The sequence below is a fragment of the Prunus mume genome, linkage group LG5 (genome assembly GCF_029339155.1).
Source record: "Prunus mume cultivar Tortuosa linkage group LG5, ASM2933915v1, whole genome shotgun sequence".
In the NCBI taxonomy this organism is placed as follows: Eukaryota; Viridiplantae; Streptophyta; class Magnoliopsida; order Rosales; family Rosaceae; genus Prunus; species Prunus mume.
In genome coordinates this window covers 26223641-26247849 of record NC_142702.1, presented here as the reverse complement: position 1 = coordinate 26247849, position 24209 = coordinate 26223641, and the positions used below count along the sequence as shown (strand labels likewise).

General features: G+C 37.0%; 3 protein-coding genes across 3 annotated transcripts; all 3 read left to right on the top strand.

Annotated features, from left to right (window-relative positions):
- The first annotated feature begins 79 nt into the window (after nt 1-79).
- On the top strand, nt 80-2820 carry LOC103332746 (Microsomal signal peptidase 25 kDa subunit (SPC25)). Its single transcript, XM_008235498.3, has 5 exons — nt 80-309; nt 394-545; nt 771-852; nt 2153-2295; nt 2445-2820. Exons 1-5 carry the CDS (start codon nt 208-210, stop codon nt 2539-2541), a joined length of 576 nt encoding a protein of 191 aa, XP_008233720.2. The 5' UTR covers nt 80-207; the 3' UTR covers nt 2542-2820.
- An 837-nt stretch (nt 2821-3657) lies between these two features.
- Nucleotides 3658-9389, top strand: LOC103332745 (flocculation protein). The gene is made up of 4 exons (XM_008235497.2): nt 3658-4332; nt 4614-4729; nt 7427-7670; nt 7758-9389. Exons 1-4 carry the CDS (start codon nt 3958-3960, stop codon nt 9129-9131), a joined length of 2109 nt encoding a protein of 702 aa, XP_008233719.2. The 5' UTR covers nt 3658-3957; the 3' UTR covers nt 9132-9389.
- Nucleotides 9390-19098: 9709 nt separating this feature from the next.
- COI1 (RNI-like superfamily protein) lies at nt 19099-22768 on the top strand. The gene is made up of 3 exons (XM_008235496.3): nt 19099-20350; nt 21022-21493; nt 21697-22768. The coding sequence occupies exons 1-3, from the start codon at nt 19878-19880 to the stop codon at nt 22507-22509; spliced, it is 1758 nt and encodes a 585-aa protein (XP_008233718.2). The 5' UTR covers nt 19099-19877; the 3' UTR covers nt 22510-22768.
- The last annotated feature ends 1441 nt before the right edge of the window (nt 22769-24209 follow it).

Here is a 24209-nt window from a genome sequence, read left to right as displayed (position 1 = left end):
TCATTTCAAACATCTATGAAATTAACCATAAAATACATGCAAAGGCAAGTATTTATCAAGAATTTTCTTAAGAAAAAAAAGAGCCTTCATTACTCCCACTGAAGCTGTGAAGCGTTCCCCGCTCTCTCTCTCTCTCTCTCTCTCTCTCTCGGAGCCATTTTCAGACAAAAGCCGTCAAACCCAGTTCTCCAAATCCCCACCAAAAAAATGCAAGACAAAAACTCAGAGTCGGCCAACAAAAACCCTAAGAAGGCCAATCTCTTAGACCATCACTCCATCAAACACATCCTCGACGAGTCTGTTACTGAGGTCAGTAGGAATTCCCTCGATCCGTTTCGGTTTCCAGGTTTTCCATTTTGTTCTATTTATTTATTGTTTTTGTAATTCGAATAGATCGTGACGAGCCGTGGATATGTGGAAGACGTGAGGATGAGCAATATAAGATTGTTTCTCGGAACAATTATAATCGTAATTGCTCTCTTCGCTCAGTTTTACAAGAAGAAGTTCCCTGAGAACCGAGACTTTCTCATCCTCTGCATCGTCTTATATCCTCAAAATTCATGACATTATGCTTTTGCTTGTGTTTATCTTCGTTTAATTACTGTTAATTTCTGTTTAATTGATGAGAAAACAGTTATTAGATTATTTAATATGATTTGATGCTCTTTTTGCTTGCTTTCATGGCTTAAAATTTAATGTGTATTTTACTGCTGTCGCATAGTTTTGGATTGATGTTAGCTTCAAGTGTGTTTGATCTTTGACTCTGGCAAGTATATAGTCTTCAATGGACTATTGCAGCTTATCATATACACAAAGGAGAAGAATGCCATCCTCTTTACGTATCCTCCAGCGGTACGTTTCTCTTCGGGATTGAAAATGTAGCTACGATGATTGATTACATGCTGATATTTTACTTGTAGGTTACTGAATTTTAAGGTGTTCTCACGCTGATATATGTCTTTTCTACTATATGCTGATAACCAAATCGCACGTAGGGGTGTGATTTGATAAACTCTGATATCAGTATATATACTAGGACTTACCATGCTTTCGATTCCTCATGTCTAGCTTCCTTTGTTATATCTACTATTGAATACATCCATACTCTAGTTTCAATATAAAATATTTTGTATCCTTGTCTTATATCCCATTCAAGGGTTAATTTTCAAAGTTTTGCCTTATGCTACTGAATAGTGGCTTTGTCACCTGCAATTTGGATTAGGGTGTTTGCTTGGTATTGTTGACTGGAGTTGAGTGATGACTTATCAAAGTCCGGGGGTTCTCGGGAACATTTTAGCTTTATACATGTCTACGTGTCTCTATTCATATGTACATATTAAGCTACTATACTGTAACATAAGTGATAAGCTACAGTCATCTCAGTTACTCTAGTAGAAAGTCTAAAGAACCCGAATAATTATATCTCCTTCTTCTGTGATTAGATGTATCCTCCCTCTTGTATATGCATTATGCAATTGGGACATGTCTTAGACATTAAGCTCAATCTTGTATTCCCAGTAGGGTGGAACATGAAGAGTTCTCTGTTGAAATGCCCATTAAGGGTTTCTTGTTCCTTCTTCGCGCCACCCCCCGGTTGACTGTTTTTGCCAAGCTGCCTATCCATGGTTGTTAGGTCACATGCGTTATGTGTGCAGAATGATGATTGCTTGATAATGGGGAGATTTTGACTTTTATTTTCTCTAGTTGAGACAACATGTTTATCCTTGTTAGGAGCAAGAATTAAAATAGTAAAATCCCTTTTGGAATTTTGTGACTCTCTTTTGACAGGTTTAAAGTAAAACAGAATTACTCTTTCTTTTATCAGACATGTGTTACACCCCATCTTTGTTTACCCGGTTGGTTTATAGGATCCCATTATTATTTTTTTCTTGTTTATTCTTACTATTTGGAACCTAACCCTATATATCAGCCATCTGCAGTACTCTTTCATGAAGAACTTTTATATTGAACCACAGATGCTGCACTAGAATTTTATGAGTATATAAAATATGATTGTTCCTACAAGTTTATAAGTTAGAATGATCAATATATATTGGTGAAACTTTGTCATTCTTATGACATAGTTCACACATCTAAATTTTTAACTCGTAAAATATTGCAAGTTTTATACAAAAGAGGATTATTCACGCAGGATTCCTTCACAAGCACTGGATTGGCGGTCTCTTCCCAATTGCCAAGATTCTCTGATATGTACACACTTGTGATAGCAAGTGCAGACCCCAAATCTATTTCCGCAAATCAACCAGTAAAGTTTACCAAGAGTGTTACTCAGTGGTCTCTCTCTCTCTCTCTCTCTCTCTCTCTCACACACACACACACACACACACACACACACACACACACACACACGCATGCACACACACGCACAAGAAGAAAATATGCACATGCATAATCAATTTTGGCAACATTTTGGAACATTTCAGGTTCACAAAGGATGGGATTTTGGTGGAGGGCCTCTTCTGGAAAGATGTTGAAGCTTTAATAAATGAATACCAGAAAGAACCAAAGAAGAGCAAGTGACAGGAAAACTGCTGAATAGCACATTTGATGGGGACGCTGATTGGAAGAGAGAGTTTCATTTAGAGCTGTCGTGTGATTATAGATGTTGCTCTTTGACAATGTGACTTTTTGCTCTTTAGAACCAAACCAGTGTCCATTATATTCCATCATTTAGAAAACAACCGACCGGATGAATTGATGAATCTTGAACAGTTAGCTTCTTATGTTACCCAACTTTATAAAGTCAAAGTTCTAGGACTGCCTAAGTCTGAATATATATTCAGTTCGGTGTTATTTGTCTCCCGTGACCTGTTTTTTTCTTCTGTTTTATGAAACTTTACTTTGTTTAATTGGAATCATTGCATTGGAATCTTAGCATCCCCTAACCCCAATCAACGGCCTAAAAAGGTAAAAGTAAGAACAGCGAAAAGTAATTGCCTCAATAAATACAAAGGCACCTACAATGAAAGACCTTTTTTCATGAGCTAACAAATGACATATTTACTTACTAGCAATCGATATCCAAAGATATATAATTTTTCCAATTATTGAACTAAATCCTAAATCCTTATGTTGATTATATATAATTAGTAAACAACGTAACGAGAATGACTTCATATACCAATTTCTTACTTTCCATATATATCATTTTCTTACTTTCCATATTCCTAAGTTTCTTTATGCCTTACTTTCTCATTATAAATAAATAAACATATCAAGTCCTCACAACCAATCTTTGGCCAGAAAAAAAAAAAAAAAGTTAAAGCGCCAATCAAATATACATTGTTTAGTGGATTAATTGTACTTTGCTTTGTTCGGTTGTTCCTCAACCATCAGCCTCCTTTTGTCCAAAAAAATTAAAAAGAAGCCCTCAGCCTCCAATGCGTGTGTACGGTACCAGCCAATCTCTTATCGGGGGGAACCCGTGGTGTGGTCCGTTGAGCGACTGACGTGGCACCTCCTTCAATGTTTGGCTTGACGGATAGTCGGGTCCCACAAAGAGATTGATGAGCTGACGTGGTGCCTATGCAGTCACGCCTCGGATCTGAAGACCAACACAGAATCGCATTTTATAGGCGGTTTTCAAGTCCGCCTCATATTTCATTAGTCTAGTCCCTTCCCAGGCCCAGCTGTATTATAAAAACCGACCCCAGGTACCATCCTTCCTCTTCCATTTTCGCAACAGAGACCAATTATTACCTGTGTGAGATATTTTCTTCTCTCTCTGAAAACCTCTTATCTCCTTCTCTCTATCCTCACCCACGCAATTCAATCTTCGTTCTCCGACTCGATCTCAATCTCAATCAGGTTCTGGGGCTTCAGATTCAGATTTGGAAACCACAATTTAAAAAAATAAAAAAATAAAAACGAATTAAATCGAATTAGGGTTTCGAATCTATCAAAGGCGATTTAACGGAAAATTCCCAAGTATTCGCGATGACTAGCCCTAGAAACCAAGATTTACATACGAATGACGAGATTGACGGCGTCGATCGCATTGCGGATCAATCAAACGGTGAAGAATTGGAGAACTCGTCGTCCTCGAATGGCGCTGAGAGCTTCGGCGTTGGACCAGCGTCGAGGAGTGAGATTGGGCTCGAAGAGCGATTGACGGACATACTTGTTGATGAAGGGGATGGAGATCTGTTGCTCCAGCAGAGCAATCGAGAGGACCGTGTTTTGCAGTGGCTACAAGCGCTCGATATGCAGGTTATGGGTGCGTGTCGTGCCGACGAGAGGTTGAAGCCCTTATTGAAGATGAATGCCTCGAACGACGTCGCAGAAGGTCGATTGTTAGCTCAATTAAGCCAGGTATGTTATAACCATGATCTCAAAGAAGTCAATGTAGAAATTCACTGCTTAAGCAACTTGATTTGAAGCTCTGTGTTGCCATTTACAATATTTGTTGGGGGTGCGGTTTCAAAAATTGGCATTGAGGCTACAAATAATTGCTAGATGCTTTGTGAATAGGCCGAATTGTTGTTGAACATCGGTCGAGTCGAAGTAGGGGATAATTTTTGGGATTGTGGTTTTTATTTATTTATTTCTGGTTTTGCAAAATGATGATCTTACACGTTGTGTTTGATGAACAGCATTTCGAGCCAGCAGAAGTTGGAATGCTAGCGAGGTGCTTCTGTATACCTCTTGTTTCTATTCGTGTGGGAAAGATCAACAAGCAAGGGACTCTCTTGTGCCCCACTGCTGCTAGGTAAATATCAGATTACTATATCTCTTGATGCACTTGTTTGTTATCTTCGTTTGTTTGAAAAGTTGTTTGTAATTAGCATTAACTCTAAAATCTCTTTTCATGTCTTGCTCTTTTGCATAGTTGAATAAGAAATGAACATAGCCTATCACTTAGAACAAGTAGTCTGTGCATTTAGATAGCTTTTCTGAAATCACCGACTTTCAAATTAATGGGTGTGCTTCTTTTTGCCCTCTGTATCCCCCTTTCATTTTACTGACAAATTCATGTGTGGCAATACCTTTTCACATGATGATGCTGCATTGGCGTTTATATCAATAAGTTTTGACAGAAAAGGAGAATAAATAATGTTTTTCATCATGTTTCCAAATTATTGAAGTGCTATTGTGCCAGATATTTCTAGTCTGGTCCCTTCCACTTAACGCTTTATTTTATATTGGGGGAGGTTATATTGATATGAAACAATCAATTACCATTCTAGCCTGATTACTAGGATTTTCCGGAATCACACTGGAATCTATTGTGCTAATGCATAAATTTACCTCCCTGCATTCCATGTATATATGTAATTCAAGCATGTCTTGGATGTGTTACTTGATTGCACTATACAGTCTTGCTTTTGAAATTTCATGCAGGCAGCTGGTTTAAAATATACCTGATGTTAGTAATGTTCTGATGTTTCGCAGTTAATCAAACATATTAATTTATGCCTGTAAGTTCATATTTGTCAATATTAATTTCCAGGTCCCCGTGTATGTAAGTATTGGTTGTTTGCTTGTGGATGTTTAATTTTTGTTCAAATCATTCGTCTAGCATTTGGAAGACTGGACTGCATTTCCATGTTGATTATAAATTTAAGAAAGTGATTTTCATCTTTATAGAATTTTTTTGAAAGGTTCACTTAAGATATTCCTGAATTTTTTATTGGGATTCATAATCGAGTAAGCTCTCTCTCGTATGGGTAGTGACATACTGTAGGTACTTGAAACACAGTTTGTTATGGCTTGACGAATGGGAATGGGAATGTGGTACGTCACCTTACTCTGAACATGGAACAATAAGGTTTGAGTGAAAAAGACTTGGTGTTCAGTTAGAAGTTTGCATTGAGAAGACAATCTTAGGTCAGATCTCTTTTTTGGTTTTGGCCTCTTCCGTAAGAAAACATCATAGTCACTAAAGTGTTACTTATCATGTTTTATTTCAGAATTATAAACAAGAGTGGTAGATGCTTGGGATCACCAGTCTTAGCATGTAATTGAAGTGTAATAAGAAGTTTGGAATGACTAATATTGTGGATTGTGAGAGTAGTAGCATATTATGGTAGCGATGGAAACACCCATTCATATGAATCATGTTTGACTAGTAGATTGTATTTGTTTGTTGTAAACATTACCACATCTTGATGTCACTTTGCACTGCATGGCGGTTTTTTGCAGTCAGACATTGGGAAGACGTTTTTGAGGTTAGTTAAATGATATCAGTTTATGAAAAGAATAGGACATTCATTTACCATATTTAAGCAGAATGATTTCAGCTGAAGCATACAGTTAACCTTGAATGCTCTTTGCTCAGTGTTTGTTTCTACTTATCTTTTACTTATTATTAGTCTTTTGTTCATAAAATGATTTATAGCTATTCTGATACTCTTTGTTGCTTTTCTATTATTAGTATCATTGACATTACTGTCATTAACTCGTGGGGGAGCATGAGTTCAGTGGGTAGAAAACTAAAAAAGTTAGTGGAGAGAGTTTCGATCTAGTATTGAGTTTGTGAACAAATGTAATGTTCTGGGGAGTGTATTGCGTGATTAATGTTTTTTGTAGGTCGTAGGAGTCCATTTTAGCTTATTAATGGTGACAATGTTCATTCTTCCAAGTAAATATGTCTTTTGACTTGTAGGTAATGTGGGCGTATTCTATTATGATCTCTGAATTAAGAGGAAGTAAAGGTAGTTTCATGATCCTATATTATATAGTTTGCTACTGCTTTTTAGCTATAAATGATTGGCATTATAATAGAAATTAAAATGGAGTGTGACAAGTTATTGTGTTTCTGAGTTATGTCATTGTCTGCCTACTGTCTTCCCGAAGTTTGTTTGATTGTACAAGCTGATTTTTATGTTATTAACATCTAGTTATTCTTTCCTTAATTGGAATTATTTTGCTACTCATATATCTAACTTTCTTCCAATTATATGGTGTATAGACATCCTGTCACTTGATTCTTTATGTTTGCTTCTACATCCATAGAAAAGAGAATCTTTGAGCATTGTTTGTATACCTTTCATTTATGCTGATCACTGGATGAGCCCAAATGTTGGAGGCAACTGTTTAGTTGTCATGTTTTATGATTGTTGAGTCAAAATTAGCGTTAGTTCAACTCTGAATAATAGTGTGTGGTCCTGCTTTGGTGATTTGTTCTCTTAAAATGGAAAACAGATATACAGAAGTTAGAGAGGGTTGTTGTGACCTTTGTCTCTGACCTTGTACTTAGTAAATTACTTGCTTGAATTTAGTTTTGATTACTGTCAACGGAAAAACCAGAAGAAAAAAGAATAATAAGGAAATACCTGTGGTTAGCGTAGAAAGAACAATTAGATTAACATTAAGTGATTGGGCCTCTTCAGTCGTTGAAAGTCACTTAGGTTTCTTGTGCTTTTTTCTCTTTCTAAGCTTTCGTTATCTTTTCACGTTGTCTCAGGGGTAATTTAAATCTTACAGTCTTGCCAACATCTAATTTACGCCTTTCATTCGTTGGGGATGATGGTCATACAGATAGACTTTTCACTTTAAGTAGCAAATCTCAGTGTTCTGCTGTAGAAGTCAATGAGATTCCAACGGACAATTCTGGCCGGTCTTTCCTTATTAAAATGCCAGGTGGCCGGGTTTTTTACTTTTGGTGCTCTGAGACATCCCGACTTTTGGGAATTGAATTGCTTGCAAAGGTATGTATGACTTACATAATTAACCTGTCTGGACGGAGCACTTGTTTGCTATTATAATTGCTAACTGATTCTTCACCCCTGTAACAGATGAAGGATCTGATCAAGAGGAAGCCCTCCATAGCTGAGTTAACTGGAATCAGTGAATCACGCCTTGGTTGCTTTGCAACTCACCTTCGTGCCTATCTGGTGGGATCAACAGTGGGTGGTAATGCAGGAAGTTCTGCAGGCTCCACATCTGATGGGGATACCACCACAGAGCTATCTGATACAGCTCAAGATGGACAATTCTCATCCGCATCATCAAAATCCTTGCGTTCACGGCATAGCGTCAATCAGGCAACGAAGGCAAATTCATCATTTCAGGGTAGCCTGAGCCCAAGACCAAGTTCCTTCAAAGAGGGCCTACCCAGAACCTTGTCTTCTTTGAGGAACATATCCAGGGAAAGGTTGAGGAGGCGAGGAGACATGTACCTTTCAGGCATTGACATCCCAACAATTGCTTCATCAATCACGGTTGATGCATCTTGTCCAAATAATACTGAAATTGACAAATGTCCGGCAGTTATTAGAAGTTGCTCTTTATCTTCTTCAGGTTTCCTAGAGTCACTAGGAAAATTGGCAGTCCCATCAACCCTGAACCCGGCATCACAAGTTCCTTACATAGTTACTCCTCTTTTATCTCCTTACTATTGTTGGTGCCCTCCAGGTTCATCAGATTTGCAGTTCTCACCAGAACCTCCTGAGCTTCCTGGCTCATCAATTGAATCAGCTTTGCTTCCACCACTTTCTTCTTTATTACAGGCCAATGTGCCCTCAAGCATGTTGACAACAAATCCACCACTCAATTTGGCTGATGCTCCCTTGGTCGATTTCCCTGCTTTTCTCCCAGACCCATTGGTCAGGTTACCAAGGCCAACTTCCCAGCAGATCCCAACTTTCACACCGTTGATGTGTGACCCAATTGTTCACATTCCAGTTATTGATATTTGCTCTTCGGGCCAAGGGTACTTAGTTAGTGCTGGTCCTGCTATTTCAACTGCCATTTCTCCTTTGCACCCGAAACTTGTGAGTATTCCCGAAACTGATACTATGGTGGAGAAGGGTGCAAGAGAGACACTGCGGCGACTGCTAATGAGTGGTTCGACCCAGAGTGGCTCACAACTGATAGATGTATTGCCTGCCATGCTGTCAAATGCACATGAGAATCGAAATATGCTGGTTGGTGGGAGCCGGGGTCTGTATAGTGGAACCAGGGACGTTGATGTAATTGCAAACAGCATTGCAGCCATGGGTCTGGTTTCACTGTCTGGGATATCTACCAGGGGAACTGGTTTAGATAATTGTAGTATCCACGGAAATTTTGATATGCAGGAAGAGGGATCCAGTGGATTGGATGGATCTTGTTCGGAAGATAAGGGTACCTTTTGTTCGGATTTTAGGGTAAAAAGGGCAGATGAATAAGAAGAAGAAGAAGAAGAAGAAGAAGAAGAATAATAGAATGGTGTCCGTTTGTTTTTTGTGTGTTGTTGTCCCAGGCAAGTAGGTATGTGTTTTTGGTTCTACTTACAAATGTAGATGATGATATAGGCGGCCGTAGTTTAGGACCTTTGGAATTGTAATTAGTGCTGCTGATCCCATCCTGAGGCTGTGTTCCATATTGTGCCGCCTCCATTGTTCTTGTTCATGATTAGAAGAAGATGAATGAAATTTGTTTTCGAATCGTGTTGTCGACATCCTTTGTCTACTTATGACTACTTCCAAATTCCGATCTTGATTATAGCAATTGACTGTTAAAATCCATTATTTTCACCTCCATAACCATCGAAATCAACACTTGTTTGTGGAAAGATAGGAGACTTCGAACTCATAATTAAATTAATCTAGTAAAGTTGAATCTGCCCAAATCAAATGAAGCAGCTTGAGAACAACACATACGAGCACGACGACACAGGCAAAGAGTCTTAGATCTAGATCCCTGACCCTGATGAGTATTTGAAGTAATGGACCAATATCATTTGAGGTGGTTAAAATTTAATAATTGATTTCTCATCTCCAAGCCTTCTTTTAGACTTTCCTATGGTACAAACGAGACTTTAGTAGTGTGTGAGTAAAGCTTAAGATATACGTTCTTTTTTTATATTTATTTAAATATATGGATTAGTGTGTTCCCTTGGAGGGTTCTGACACAATTACTCTTAGATTAATTCATTCGAATTTGAGTGGAGGAGAGGATTAATTAATTTAACAAACAGGATTAAACCATAGCTGAGCACAACAACAAAGTACATTGGCTGATAAATAAAAGGATTTGAATGAATCACCCAGTTGAGTTGTGACTAAAGAATAGCTGAGCCTCAGGTGCTGACCAGCAGACAAGTTGCTAGGCATCTAGGCATGAGAGAGTGGGGCCTAAATAGTTAGTTGTATTTTAATTCTTTATTATTATTATATGGTATTATTTAAAATGGAATTCCAATTAGGAGGAGCATGCCTGAGCATCTTCATGTCATGCCATGCCGACTCATAAAAGAACAACCAATGAGTCACAGAGTCAGTGACCAGTCGAGGAGATACATCTACGGCCACATCACCACCCTCACACTCAAAACCCTAATTTAATTTGGTAGCTGTCATCAGGTCGATATACTATAAACTAGATGGTTCAGACTATTGAAATACAGTGTCTATGATGCTTTTCAAATTACCGTACTTAAGAAATCGTTCAATCGAAGCTCTATGTATAATAATATATATTATAATTATATAGTACCAGGATATTTTTCACATAAGTGAACCGAAGCTGGTACTATCACTACTACAGACAATTACCAACTACTACAACTACTAGATTTTAAAATATTAATTTTTGAATTATGTATACGACATTATTTTTGGGCAGATTATATATATGACATTTACATGCAGATTTCAAATTGATTCTTCTTTTATTGGAGAAAAATATGTGATTACTAGACCGACTACGTACATACACCAAGAACCTTCCCTTTTTCTTTTAGGTTTTTTAGGTTTTAGACATAAAAAAAAATTTACTTTTGGAAAAAGCAACTGTCAACAAATCCATGCAAAATTTTCTCTCTCTTTGTTTCTTTTAAAAATTTTCTCTCAAAATGTCCCATTTTTCTTTTTTTGAACTTAAAACTATAATTTTATAGTTAAGTGTCCCCAGAAACCATCATCGTCGATCTCACATTTGAATTTGATAGATCCTAATTTTTATAGTTCCATTCACTGGCAGACTCAAATTTTTATTTTTATAGTAAATGTGTAATTTTGAAAGGTTAAAAGTTTTATTAAAAATACAAAAATGAGGGAAAGTACATCTGCTTCTTATTTCTCCTATGTATGAAGTTATATTTTCTTTCTTTCTATTATTAAAAGAAAAGGATGTGCTAATTAAGTCATGTTCTTTCATTATAAAAATAATTTACTGAGGAAAAAAAGAAAAAGAGTGTCTGCATTTGAGAAAAGCTGTTGAATTGCCGTCTTGAGAAAGAATGTTCATATTGGAAACTATCTCCATCCCATTAATTTAAGCCAAATGATTAATTTGAAAAGAAGAAAAAGAAAGCTTGTTAAAAGTTTTTTTTATAGTCCTTTATTATTTTTTAAGTAGCCCATACATAAGAGCTTGTTAAAGTCCACAAATTGCTTTTTTTTTTTCTTTTTCTTTTAAATCCTGGTCGACTTCGTTTTGGCCAAGATGTTTTTATAAAATTTTATAAAAAAATTGCTGCCCGCAACAACAGCCAAGGGTGCATCAATAGCAGCTCCTGCAAGCCTTGATTGAGGCAATTCGTCGAACACCTGGACCACACCACGAAACCTCAGCAGAGAGGCAATATGCAGCGCTTGAAAGAGACTTTTCTGGAAAACCTTTAATAGTTCCGCCAATGGTTCCATTAATATATTTCAGCTTTTTGGTCAAGGACTCATCATTTACGTTAGAAGAAAGCAAAGGAAAAAAAAAAGTTGAAAACGAAGCCCTTAAAACCAGAGGCGGCCCATGGGGTGTGCGAGGTGTGCGACCGCACATGGCCCCCCAAATTTAGGGGCCTCCAAATTTTTTCAAGTCAACCCATTAAATTAACTAAAACATGAAAATAAAAATGAAATATTAAATATCACCCCAAAACACCTCATGCAATGCACTAAAACCAAAATTGAATTGAATATTAATTATTAACAAATGCTACAACTTAGAGTTGAGGCCCTAATTTAATTCATTTTCCTCTTCCCAACTCTCACACTGCAACTCTTCTTTTTATTTATTTATTATGGTTTGAAAATTGTGTTTTCCTCTTCCCAACTCTTAAGTTGCAAAATCATTCTAATATTCTTTTCTCTTTCAGTAAGTTTTTCTCACTCTCCTCCATCAAAATTAAGTCATTTCTCTTTAATACCAGTGTACCACCCTCTTCCATCAAATTTGGGATTGTAAAAACTCAAGCTTTAGCCCTTTGCCCAAAATCACAGTTCTTTTCTCCCTCTCTTATTCACATGAGAATTCACCAAGCATTGATATTGGAAAATCAATTTATCAGCTCTGTGATTTAGAAGGGTGACTAAAGAAATTTTTCTGAGAAGCTCTTTCCGAATGTGTTCTTCCCGTGTCAGAAATTTTTGTTTCTATATGGATTTTTTTTCCTACTTGTATATATAGGGTCTCGACATCCATATTTGCACAGTGCCTCCAAAATCAATGGACCGGCTTTGCTTAAAACCTTAGTGCCGTGAACTTAAAGATCCATCCATGCCCACCAAAGTTTTGCTTACGTGTGTCAAAACCACAAGCTTTGTAAAGGAGGCCTTAATTCTTCGTTCAATTATTGGCCCCCATGATCTGGATTTTTCAATAATAATGGTGATGAGGGAAGGAGGATGACAACGACTAATTCCATTGTGTTGTTGATTTCCAAGTACACAACTGGACTGTTAAAGTCGCAGCAAACTCCTGCTTCCTCTCTCATCCACACTTCAAACAATTAAGCCATTTGTGTTTGTGAGGCCTGCGATAACTTGCTTCTCTAAACCACCCAACCATAATTTGTCGCTTCTATCCACCAGAACTAAAAAGTTGATGCATTAGTCAATGAGGTCTAACTTAATGAAAAATGATTTTGACTTAATTTCCGTCCTTCGGACTTATAAAACTTAATTGTTTTGTGACTTTAAATGGCTAGAGCAACTTCTCTTGCCTTAGATTATCGATATTATCAATATTTTAATTCTTACCAACGACACATTGATAGTATTCGGGTGAGAAACCTCGCTCCTTAAACTATGCTCACCAAAATATATAATCAACTGCTAATTTTTCTTTCAATTAGTCGCGTTAATCATGAATGTGCCAAAGAAAAGTAATTGCATCATACCTATAAAGCCTACTTGCTTTCGTGACTTAAATTGGCACCACTAAATGTTCCATCTTTGAATAGGGTTCTACATAGGGGTGCACAAACAAGAAAGCTTGCCACATAATTTGCAAACCCTTGTATGAACTGCAAAAACTAATTAGACTAATTAATTTCCATGGCAATAATTAATTAAATATGGAAAACCGTTAGGGTGTTTAATTTGGTGGTAGACCATCGACCACGACGACAAACTAGTGCAGCAAATAGGCTAATTAAGTAGCTTGGCATTATTAGTCATGAAGGGAAGTCACTGTCCTCTACATAGGTAAAAAAAGAGATTAATATATATATATATATATATATATATATATTTGGACTAAGATGCCTCATCCGAAAGAAATATAAACATATAGTATAATGCCCCATGGGACATGGATGATGAGAAATATATTCTCTACTTCAAATAATAATATTATTCTATCAATAATCACATACTCTGCACCATTGGTTAAGACATCTCACGGGTCAAACCTTTTAAGCACTGACTGCCCTCCGATTAGCATCTGCTTAATTCAAACACGAATGATCATCAGATTAATGGGTGCATGTACACCAACCAAGATTAATTACTTAAACAAGGGATTAGTTGACCACAACCAACATATATATTTTTTAATACAAGTGATCGTTCTAAACTATAAGAATGTTTGAATTTGAGATCTCTTATTTGTAAGTAAAGGCCCCTTCTCCATGAATTAGACCTTATTACCCATCCGACATATTATTTTTGTGGGGGATTAAGTTTTAGACGATACTGCAAGTTGTGTGTTGGATATTCGTATATTCTTGAAATGATCAATTACTTAAGATTAACACTGCTTTTTTGGTTTTCAACGGATCGAGTGCCTATTAAATCCAAAATGGAGATCATTGCCAAAACTATGGGCCATATATATATATATATATATATATATATATAATAATACTAGTCTTATCACATTTTTTATACCATATGAGCTGATGTGTATATACCACATCATGTAAAATATTAGTTTTTGTTTTTCTAATTTTATTTATTAAAATACACTTCATTTATTTAATTGATGTGACATATGCCACATTATATGGTATAGAAATGTAGGATAATAATGTGGTAAGTGTAGCATTACATATATATATATATATATATATATATCCTTTGCAAATTGCAATTAAAATATAAGATATAATAGTGTGTTTGCTCAAAATCTTTGGTGGAATGGAAATAAATTAGAGATTTTGTATTTAAACCCTACACTTCTCTTTATTTATTCCAATACTTAAATCATTAAGCTATAAGTTTTATTATTGTGTAAAAAGACAAAAAAAAGTCATCCAACTTAACACTTAACCCTAGTACATCTATACACACACCACACATACCTCACCACTCTTCATATTAAGTTTTAGAAAAATACAAACGCCTCTACATCGTATTGCCAGAGACGTAGAACATTGATGAACATGCCTCTTTAAAATCTGCGTGGGAGCTTATGGAAAAACTTGTTGATTGTTTGGCTGTAATAATCTTATTCTCTTCCCTTTGTTGATTGCTTGACTGTTCATTGCTTTTCTTTTTTGCACTCTTGGTTGTTTTTATTTTTTATTTCAAATTTATTGGTAAAGTTGTTCTCTTTCTCTACATATAAAACAGTTTAGCTCCTTTATCAGCAGATTCCCATGGCGACTAGAATGGTTGCAGATTAAACCTTGCAAGTTGTTCTCCACCCCAGATGCAATTTCTGCAAGGTGACAGGCATCCCGTATATGAGGACTTGTTTGAGCTCTTAAAACTTGTAGCATATCCAGAAACAAAGTAACTAAAACCTGTAAATATTGTGACATTGTTTTTCTTGAAACAGGATTTAGGAACCAAATGCAGGATGCATTAAAAATTCTCAATATCCGATCAAAATGGGATGTTGATAAATTCATGTGATGTTCATAAGTCATTGTTGATTCCTTTGGTTGTTGATTGCTTTTTTGTTTTTTTTTTGCACTCTTGGTGTTTTATTCCGACCAAAGTGCATTAAAACAATTCTCAAATCCAACCAAAGTGCCTAAAGTTTCAGTACATAATGTTTCAATGATTGAAAATTCTAGATGGCATTCGAGATACATAGTGCTTTAGTACATATGAAACTTCCCTTTGCAACCTCTTAATCCCATGTGTGTTTACGAAAAACTAATTTAACTACTTACTATTTCTCATGCGCGGAACATATCTCCGCCTCTAAGGGTAGCTTGTGGGGTTTGAATATAAAATTTATTTTATTTCTTATTTTTTCAGCTTGGAGTGTATTTAAGGATAGTTTGGGAAGATAGTGGGGTTTTATTAGAAATTGTAAAAATTTAAATTAAAAGTTAGGGTGAACTTAAAATATGGGGTGAACTAAGAGAAGTGTAGGGTTTAAATAGAAAATCTCATAAATTATTGTTCAGGGGAAAACTGCACGCATAGCATAGGAGGAGATTCTGTTGTTCCATTCATTGACAAATATTTGATGTGATTGACTAAATATTTTCTTGAATTCATATTTTCCACTCGAAAATAAACGATTCTTACCCTTTTTTTTCTTTTAATTAAAAAGTATTAAATTTGACGTTTTCACATGCAATGGAACTTCTTAGAGCAATTCCACCACTTTAGTTTGGCCTGAGCAAGAGGGGGCCCAAGCCCCAGGTCGCGCTTCTAGCGGGCTTCAGCAGCTGGACAAGAGGTGAGTCCTCAAACCGGGCAAGCCCAAAGGCAAAATGAGCCCAAGCTCGTGCTGGGGTTCTTGATGTCAGCAACAAAAACCAAAATTTTCAGAATTTTTTTGAAAATAAATACATAACCATATTCTTCATTTTCCACACCAAAACTATATACAAATTCATCTCCTCATATCTCATGTAAATAGTGATTATCCTTGGGTTGTCATGGCAATGGGTGAAAACACAACAAGCCTTTTGCAAAGGCTACTACTATTCACGTAAATAGTAGCATATATTGCCTTACCCTTATCCTTTGCCATGACAAATGAGTGGAAGTGCTCTTAAACAATACTAATAAACCAGTTGTTGTTCATATTTGTATAGTAATTAACAATAACAACAAGAATTAGAAAGAAATTGCTTTTCTTTCTCTCTTTTTTTTCCAGCTGATAAAGAGATGTTTGCAACTTGTTAAATAAATTATTATTAATTCACATTTGTCACATTCACTCCTACTACGCAAAAAAGAAAAAAGAAAAATAGGACTTAGACTTGGACTTGGCTACACAACTATCTTTTAAAAAATAAAGAAAAAAAGAATTGTGTAGCTAATATGGGAATTCATATTCATGGTCCATATATGACATTCTCATCATAAAACGACTTTAGAGAAGCATCCACATCTTCTTCTCCCTCGATCATCTAATAACAATAATAATACTTGAAAATTAGGCCCAGCAAAATACTACAGTGATTTGACATCGTCCTTTTTAGCTATCGGACACCCACGTCATGCTCAACTCCATCTAGACAACTCTTGGACCTAGCGCTACAATTTTGTCCAACACCATCTTTACATTAATCAATATCCTTGTAATTTCGTTCAACATTATACTATATAGTAATTACAAAAAAAGAAAAAGAAAAAGAAAAAGGGACATTATGCTATAATATTGTAACAATCAATTGTTCACGTGCATATGAGTGGTTTTTCAATCGTTTATGAATGTATTATACATGTGGGTGTAAGTATTATCATTAGCATCTCTTCATGTTGATAAGTAGTTAATGAACATTAAGCGTTTGTGGATGTGGTACATATCCGTGCGCAAACGATTGTAAACAACACCACTTTTTTCGTTTTGTATCACACCAACCACGCTAAGCAAAAATGAACATAACATGTTTATGATGTGTCACTTGTGTATACGTTAGTGATTGCCAATAACATTTTTATTGTTGTATCATGTGTAATGACGATAAATAGAAGATGGGATGTTACACTATAGGTTAAATTGAGGTGGTAAATACAAAAATTTACAATACAATGTAAATGTATTTTGTTTTAAAATAAAATAGCTAGTCTTTGACCCCAAAAAAAAACAAAAAACAAAACAGATGGAGAGCGTCGGCTAGTGCATACCAACAAGAAGTCAAGAGAGCGAGGTAAAACGCTGCGGATAGATGAGGCAACAGCGCAGACAAACCTCCAATCCCTTTCGCCACGTCATAATAATATTTCCATTTATTGACTTGGACACAGAAATCATCCTTTGCGGCACAGCTGTCCAACAAGATCAGGTTGCTGTGGCACAACCCCTTGCCACGTGGCCTCCCTCTCATAATTCCAAGGTTACTGCACTACACCATAACGTGGCTGTATTTTTTTGTAAGGAAAATACTGGCTCATTGTTTTAGAAAATATCCATGATTACTTTTATATTAATTACAGTTATTTAATAATTTATTTTTATGTTTGTGTCAAATAGGGCAAGTAAGGATAGGGTTTAAGCGTATAATCCATATATTTTCTAAATAAAACTAATGAATTGATGCGGGTTTAACGACTAAACATGATATTAACACTGCTTAAAGTTACACTATTCAGATGATTAGAATATAGTGCATGCATATCTCGACTTGTTCAACACTTTTAATTGCGTTGTTACCTACATAATAATGGTGGTTTCCCGATTTGATGCTAATGATCTATTGGGCTTGGATGGGCACAAAAACAAGACAAATAAAGAAAGAGAAAAGTTCTTCTACGACAGGTTTCATCTTTATAAAGATTGCCCACTTTATCCTTTCTGGATTTTTTCATGTAACAAAATCTAAAAAGTATATTGTTCTTTCAAATTATACTGGATTATGAACGTCATTATCAACCTATAAACTAATAAAATGATGAAAGCAACATGCTTGAACAAATGGAGAACAAACAAAGCAAAAACTTTTGCTTAATGCTAATGCAGATTTCCTAAAAGCAAAACAGAGTGCATATATATAAAGCTAAAAAACATTATGATTAAATTTCAAATGACCTTCAAATTGTCCTCATTTAAGGTAAATTTTCAAAACATAATAATTTCGGGACAAATATGTTAATAGTAATCTCTCTCTTTTTTTCTTTTCTTATAATACAAATGATATTCTATTTTTAACACGATGTGAAACCTTCATGAAAAATTAAAGGTTCAACCCGCACGATTAAATTTTCGGGTCAACTCACCATGAACCCGTTTAATAAACGAGTGAATTTTGAGTCAACTTACTAAAATTCCTATGTAACCCGCAAACTCTCTAAAAGACCCTTGTAACCCGCTAACCCGTTTCTTTGTTTATTCTTCATTTTTCTAATTGTTTTAGTTGCTATCACTTAGCGGGTTAACCCGATACACAACTCGAAACCCGCACAGAAATTTAGCAAGTTAACCCAACACCACGTTTATTAAAAGGGTAAGGTTTGGATTAAGTATTCTTGACACATATATGATCTTAGCACGACACGAACATGACACGACATGACCCATTGCCAATCCTAAACTATGGAGAGAGAGATTTGAACTCGGATGCATAGGGAGAGCGCATTCACTTTAGCAAAATTAACTAATCTCATGTTAATAATAACCTATTAGAAAATTCTTCAATAAGTATTTTATGTTAATGATTAGTTACATATTTATAATCTCGACCGTTTAATCATATATATATTGCATGTTAAATCTAACATGTCTAATGAATGTAATCCAAATCTAAAACTAGAAATATATAACTAATCATTAACTTAAATACCTATTAAAAAATCTCCCATAATCTGTTAACAACTCTTTGTATGTAAATATGAAATTAAAAAATTAAATAAAAAAAACTTTTTCCAACCATAGGAAAAAACAGAGTAGTCTGTATTTTTTTATCCTTCCCACTTACCTCACAGTTTTTTTGGTCAAACTTACCTCACAGTTTAACCACTATCCTAGACAGCATCTCCTGCAGTGACAGAGCTATTTGCATCACCTGACACCAACCTATTACACGGCGCCACGGTGCCAACTTTCTACTCCTCCCATCACTTTTCAAACGACGACGTTCGTTGGTTGCTTACATTTTCTTTTGTCGTTTTCTCTTCATCTTTTCCGTCTCCTGCCCGCTTTCCTTCACTACTCCCCTTTCGTTTTTTATGAGGCGCATAAAATTGAAGACCCCTAACTGAGTTCTGATCCAATCCCCCATCACTGTTCCAGCCGTCGCCGCCCGATTCCTTCCAGGAAGATCCCCACTGTCCGCTTCCTTCCCGGACGATCCTCACAGATCTTTCTTCTCAGATCATGTGTTTCGCGTCCACGCTATCTCCATGTTCCCTCGCTCCTCCATTGGTCGCAACCCTGCTCCGTCCTCGATCCGCTTGGTTCGTGTTCCGTGCAAACACCACTTCAGTCCCAACGAGCTCCTCGTAGATCGTGCCAGACCCGCGTTTCTTTTCTCTATTTCTGTCACTTGTCGCCGCTCGTTTCGCGACACGTTTCGGCGTTTCGTCTGAGATTTCGGATTTTGTAACGGCGGTGTGGCGTTGTCGTTTTGATTTTTGGATTGGATTAGGAAACTTAACGGTTTTGGGTCTGTTGGTTGGAAGCCATAGTTTCTATTTTTGGTTTTCGCTATTTTTGGAAATATTTCGAGCTGAAAGAGTTGGAGCTCCGAATTTCAACCCGATCTTCACAAAAGAGATTTAAATCTTCCACTCTACTCTGAAATTTTTGCCTTTGGTCACTAGTGTCCCAGTGGAGTATTTTCATTCTCTACGTTTCATTTGGCGATGGAGGATCGAAACGTGCGAAGTGGAATGTCCGATGTGGTGATAGGCTGCGTGATGCCGTATCTTCACGACGCTAAGGACCGCGACGCAGTGTCGTTGGTGTGCCGGCGATGGTACGAGCTCGACGCTCTCACGCGCAAGCACGTGACCATTGCTCTCTGCTACACCACGAGCCCCGATCGGCTGCGGAGGCGGTTTCAGCACCTCGAGTCCCTGAAGCTGAAAGGGAAGCCGAGAGCGGCGATGTTCAATCTGATACCGGAGGATTGGGGAGGCTTTGTGACGCCGTGGGTGAAGGAGATCGCTGAGTCCTTCAATCGCTTGAAGTCTCTGCACTTTCGGCGAATGATTGTTAAGGATTCGGACTTGGAGCTCTTGGCTCAGTCCCGTGGGCGCGTGCTACAGGCGCTCAAGCTTGACAAGTGCTCTGGCTTCTCCACCGATGGCCTTTTGCACATCGGCCGCTCCTGCAGGTATCAAAGTTTACAACTTTGGCTGAATAAACTTTACTTGCGTTGAATTTAGTTGTGGACTTTCATCAGAAATGATGGCTGCATTCATTGTTTTGCTAAAATTTGGGGAACAAGTTATGTTCTTTCCATTAGTTTTCGTTTGAGTATTGAATGATTGACATACATAGAGAAACCATTAAGTAAAAAACCAAAAAAGCAAAATCTTTATTGCTGTTCTCTTGACTTAGCCTGAGTGCAGCTGTCTGGTTTGCGTTTCTGATTAAAACTTTATTTATAGGGATTGATTCTGTTTCTTTCATTATATCTCATACAATTCATCACACTGTTTCCTGTGTTATTTGATCAGTGGAAAAGTTTTTGTTTCGGACAGCTCTTAGTACTAATTACCATATATGGTCCCAATCAACCTGAAAAATTAGACTTGTGGATAGCTTTTAATGTAGATATGGTTTTATGTAACTCTTATTTCTATTCAGAAGTAATTTCTGCAAGTTAGGGGTGGAAACTGTATTTTGGTTGTTTTGTATATGCAATTCTTATAGGAAAATTTATATGCTGTCTTTGGGAACTTTTGGGGGCATTCATGTTTGCAATCATTCTAAGCTATTGGTTCTGTATCTTTGATGCGGAGAGACATTATTGATGTTGTTTATCATTATATGTTTTCTTAGGAATTTGAGAACCTTGTTTTTGGAAGAGAGCTCCATAGATGAGAATGATGGTCAATGGCTACACGAGCTTGCTTTGAACAACTCTGTGTTGGAGACTTTGAATTTTTATATGACAGATCTTATCAAAGTCAAATTTGAAGACCTTGAACTCATTGCAAAAAGCTGTCGCTCCTTAACCTCTGTGAAAACTAGCGATTGCGAAATCTTGGAACTCGTGGGCTTCTTCCGTTCTGCAAGCGTATTAGAAGAATTTTGTGGCGGTTTCTTCAACGAGCAATCAGAGAGGTATTCTGTTGTATCGTTACCCCAAAAATTATGCCGTTTGGGTCTAACGTACATGGGAAAGAATGAAATGCCAATAGTATTCCCATATGCAACCCTTCTCAAAAAGCTGGATCTCCTTTATGCATTGCTCGACACTGAGGACCATTGCACACTAATTCAAAGGTGCCCCAACCTAGAAGTGCTTGAGGTAGTATTACAAAACCATTCTGTGTGCTTTTAATTTGTTGTTGTCATGTGTGCGTGCAAATGCACATGAGTGTGTGTCTGTGTTTGTGTGTACAACAATTACATATTAACTTTAATTTGTCATGTCTTTAATGCTTTTGTTTTGGAGTGGGAATAGTATTTGGAACTTACATATGAACTTTAATTTGTTTCTGTCATGGACAGACAAGGAATGTTATTGGAGATAGAGGACTAGAAGTTCTTGCTCGGAGTTGCAAGAGATTGAGGAGGCTCCGAATTGAGCGAGGTGCAGATGAACAAGGCATGGAGGATGAAGAAGGTGTTGTTTCACAAAGGGGTTTGATAGCATTGGCACAGGGCTGCCTGGAACTTGAGTACTTGGCTGTGTATGTGTCAGATATCACAAACGCATCTCTGGAATACATTGGGACTTACTCTAAGAATCTTTGTGATTTTCGACTTGTCTTGCTTGACCGAGAAGAGACGATAACTGATTTACCACTTGACAATGGGGTTCGAGCTCTTTTGAGGGGCTGTGATAAGCTCAGAAGGTTTGCTCTGTATCTCCGTGCTGGGGGCTTGACCAATTTGGGACTTAGTTATGTTGGCCAGTATAGTCAAAATGTGAGATGGATGCTTCTGGGTTATGTTGGGGAATCTGATGCAGGGCTTTTGGAGTTCTCTAAAGGTTGCCCTAGCCTGCAAAAATTGGAAATGAGGGGCTGTTGCTTCAGTGAGCGTGCACTGGCTGATGCAGTAATGCAGCTGACTTCCCTTAGGTACTTGTGGGTGCAGGGATACAGAGGATCTGCGTCGGGTCGTGATGTTTTGGCAATGACTCGGCCATATTGGAATATTGAGTTAATTCCCCCGAGACGAGTTGATGATCAGCAGGGGGAGGGAGTAGTGACGGAGCATCCAGCCCATATACTTGCATACTACTCACTTGCTGGACAAAGAACAGATTTTCCAGATACTGTTATCCCCGTGGATCCAGCATCTTTTATTACCTCCTAGAGTTCTGTATATACAAACCTTCTTACTTTTTTTTTTGTTTTTTTGTTTTTCTAAAGCAGTCCTTTTCTTGCCACGCCTTGTTTATAAATCAATGTAACTTATTTCTTTTTTATCAGAGGGTTTCAGTTTCAAATTTCATTTCTAGACTTTAGTTCTGTAATAAGTTGGTGTTTCCCTTCCCTGTGTAACTTAAAAGCACTTGCACTCTTTGAAGCGGTATTGTATCAGAGTGCCCTCTTTCCAGGGCAGTTAGCCTAAACTTCAACTCTCTGGTGGTGACTTGTATTAGCTAGTCTGCTGAGTCAATTTGCTGCAAACTATATTCTAGTTTTGGGAGCATTTTGTAGGGGATGCTGCAAGTTTTTGAATAAAATTGAAGAGTGATTTTGCTTGCGTTCTGTTAATGTTAAGTTGAGATTCTGATGATATGTTGTTCTTGCAAAATATATGATTTTGGCTAAACATCGAATGCCTTGGGACATACTTCCAAGTCCGATATGAAAGATAAAGATTCGGGGTCCTTTTGTCTCTGTGGCTTCTCGATATTGAGACTTGGTCCCGATGATTGGACCAACAAAAGCCCCTGAGGAGGAAAAATGGTTGTCAATGGGTCCCGATTATTGGACCAACAACAGCCCCAAACTCCATCAGTGCCCAAGAACGGGCCCTTTTGGAGTTAATCGGAGCCGAGCCCGGGCCCTTTTGGAGTTAATGGAAGCCGAGCCAGGGTGACTGCTATTGCGGCACATGTTTTAAACTTGAATACAAGAAGACGGACATATTGTCTTGACTAGTGACCTGATTCATGTTGGCATATCACTCCCGATCTCATCATAAGAAAAACCAACTTAAACATTGATCTAAATTCATAAAGAAACAAGTTTTGGACTATGATCAAGCTATTAGTCTTGAGGTCATAGACTAGCCCCAGTCATTCGATTTTCTATTAGTCTTGCGGTCATAGACCTAGCCTTATCATTCTCTAAAGTAGTAGAAATCATTCTCTAAAGTTTAGCTTATCATTCTCTAAAGTACTGGGAAATAATACTATTTTGCGTTATTTATCGGGAATAACAAAAAGTGCTATCCGCATTACATTACAATAGAAACTGAGAACATGTTTACGTGAAATGAGTATGTGGCGCATGACGGCAGTGGTTCTATGATGCTGACATGTGTACACGGTACTGGTAGGAATTCGAATATAATGCATTATTATTATTATGTCAAGAGCAAAACACAAGAGAATAAGAGAAAATCAGTACTCGAAAACTGTCAACGTATCAATTCAATACGAACATCATTATATGACTTTATGGCCAAGAAATAAAGAAAACCATAGAAGAACTTTTTATAGTCTTTCATCGAAAGGTGGCACTAGTAGTGGGTGGCTATCCTCCATTAAGATCAAGTCAATTCCAATTGATAATGGAAGAACAACTTCTCATATAACCTACTGCATTAGTTGAATTTGATAATGGAAGAATGAAAATACTTGCCTCCTCTCTCGGAAGTAGGAGCTCCTTTTATGCTAATTACAATTTTACACATAAATTTTTCTTTTTGTATTTTTTAGGAATTATTTATGCAAATATATATATATATATATATGTCAAACTTTGATTTGCAGGAAGTAGAAATACCTCCTTACTTGCAGTATCCATTGAAGAAGCAAATTCTCACAAATTTTTTTTTTCCAA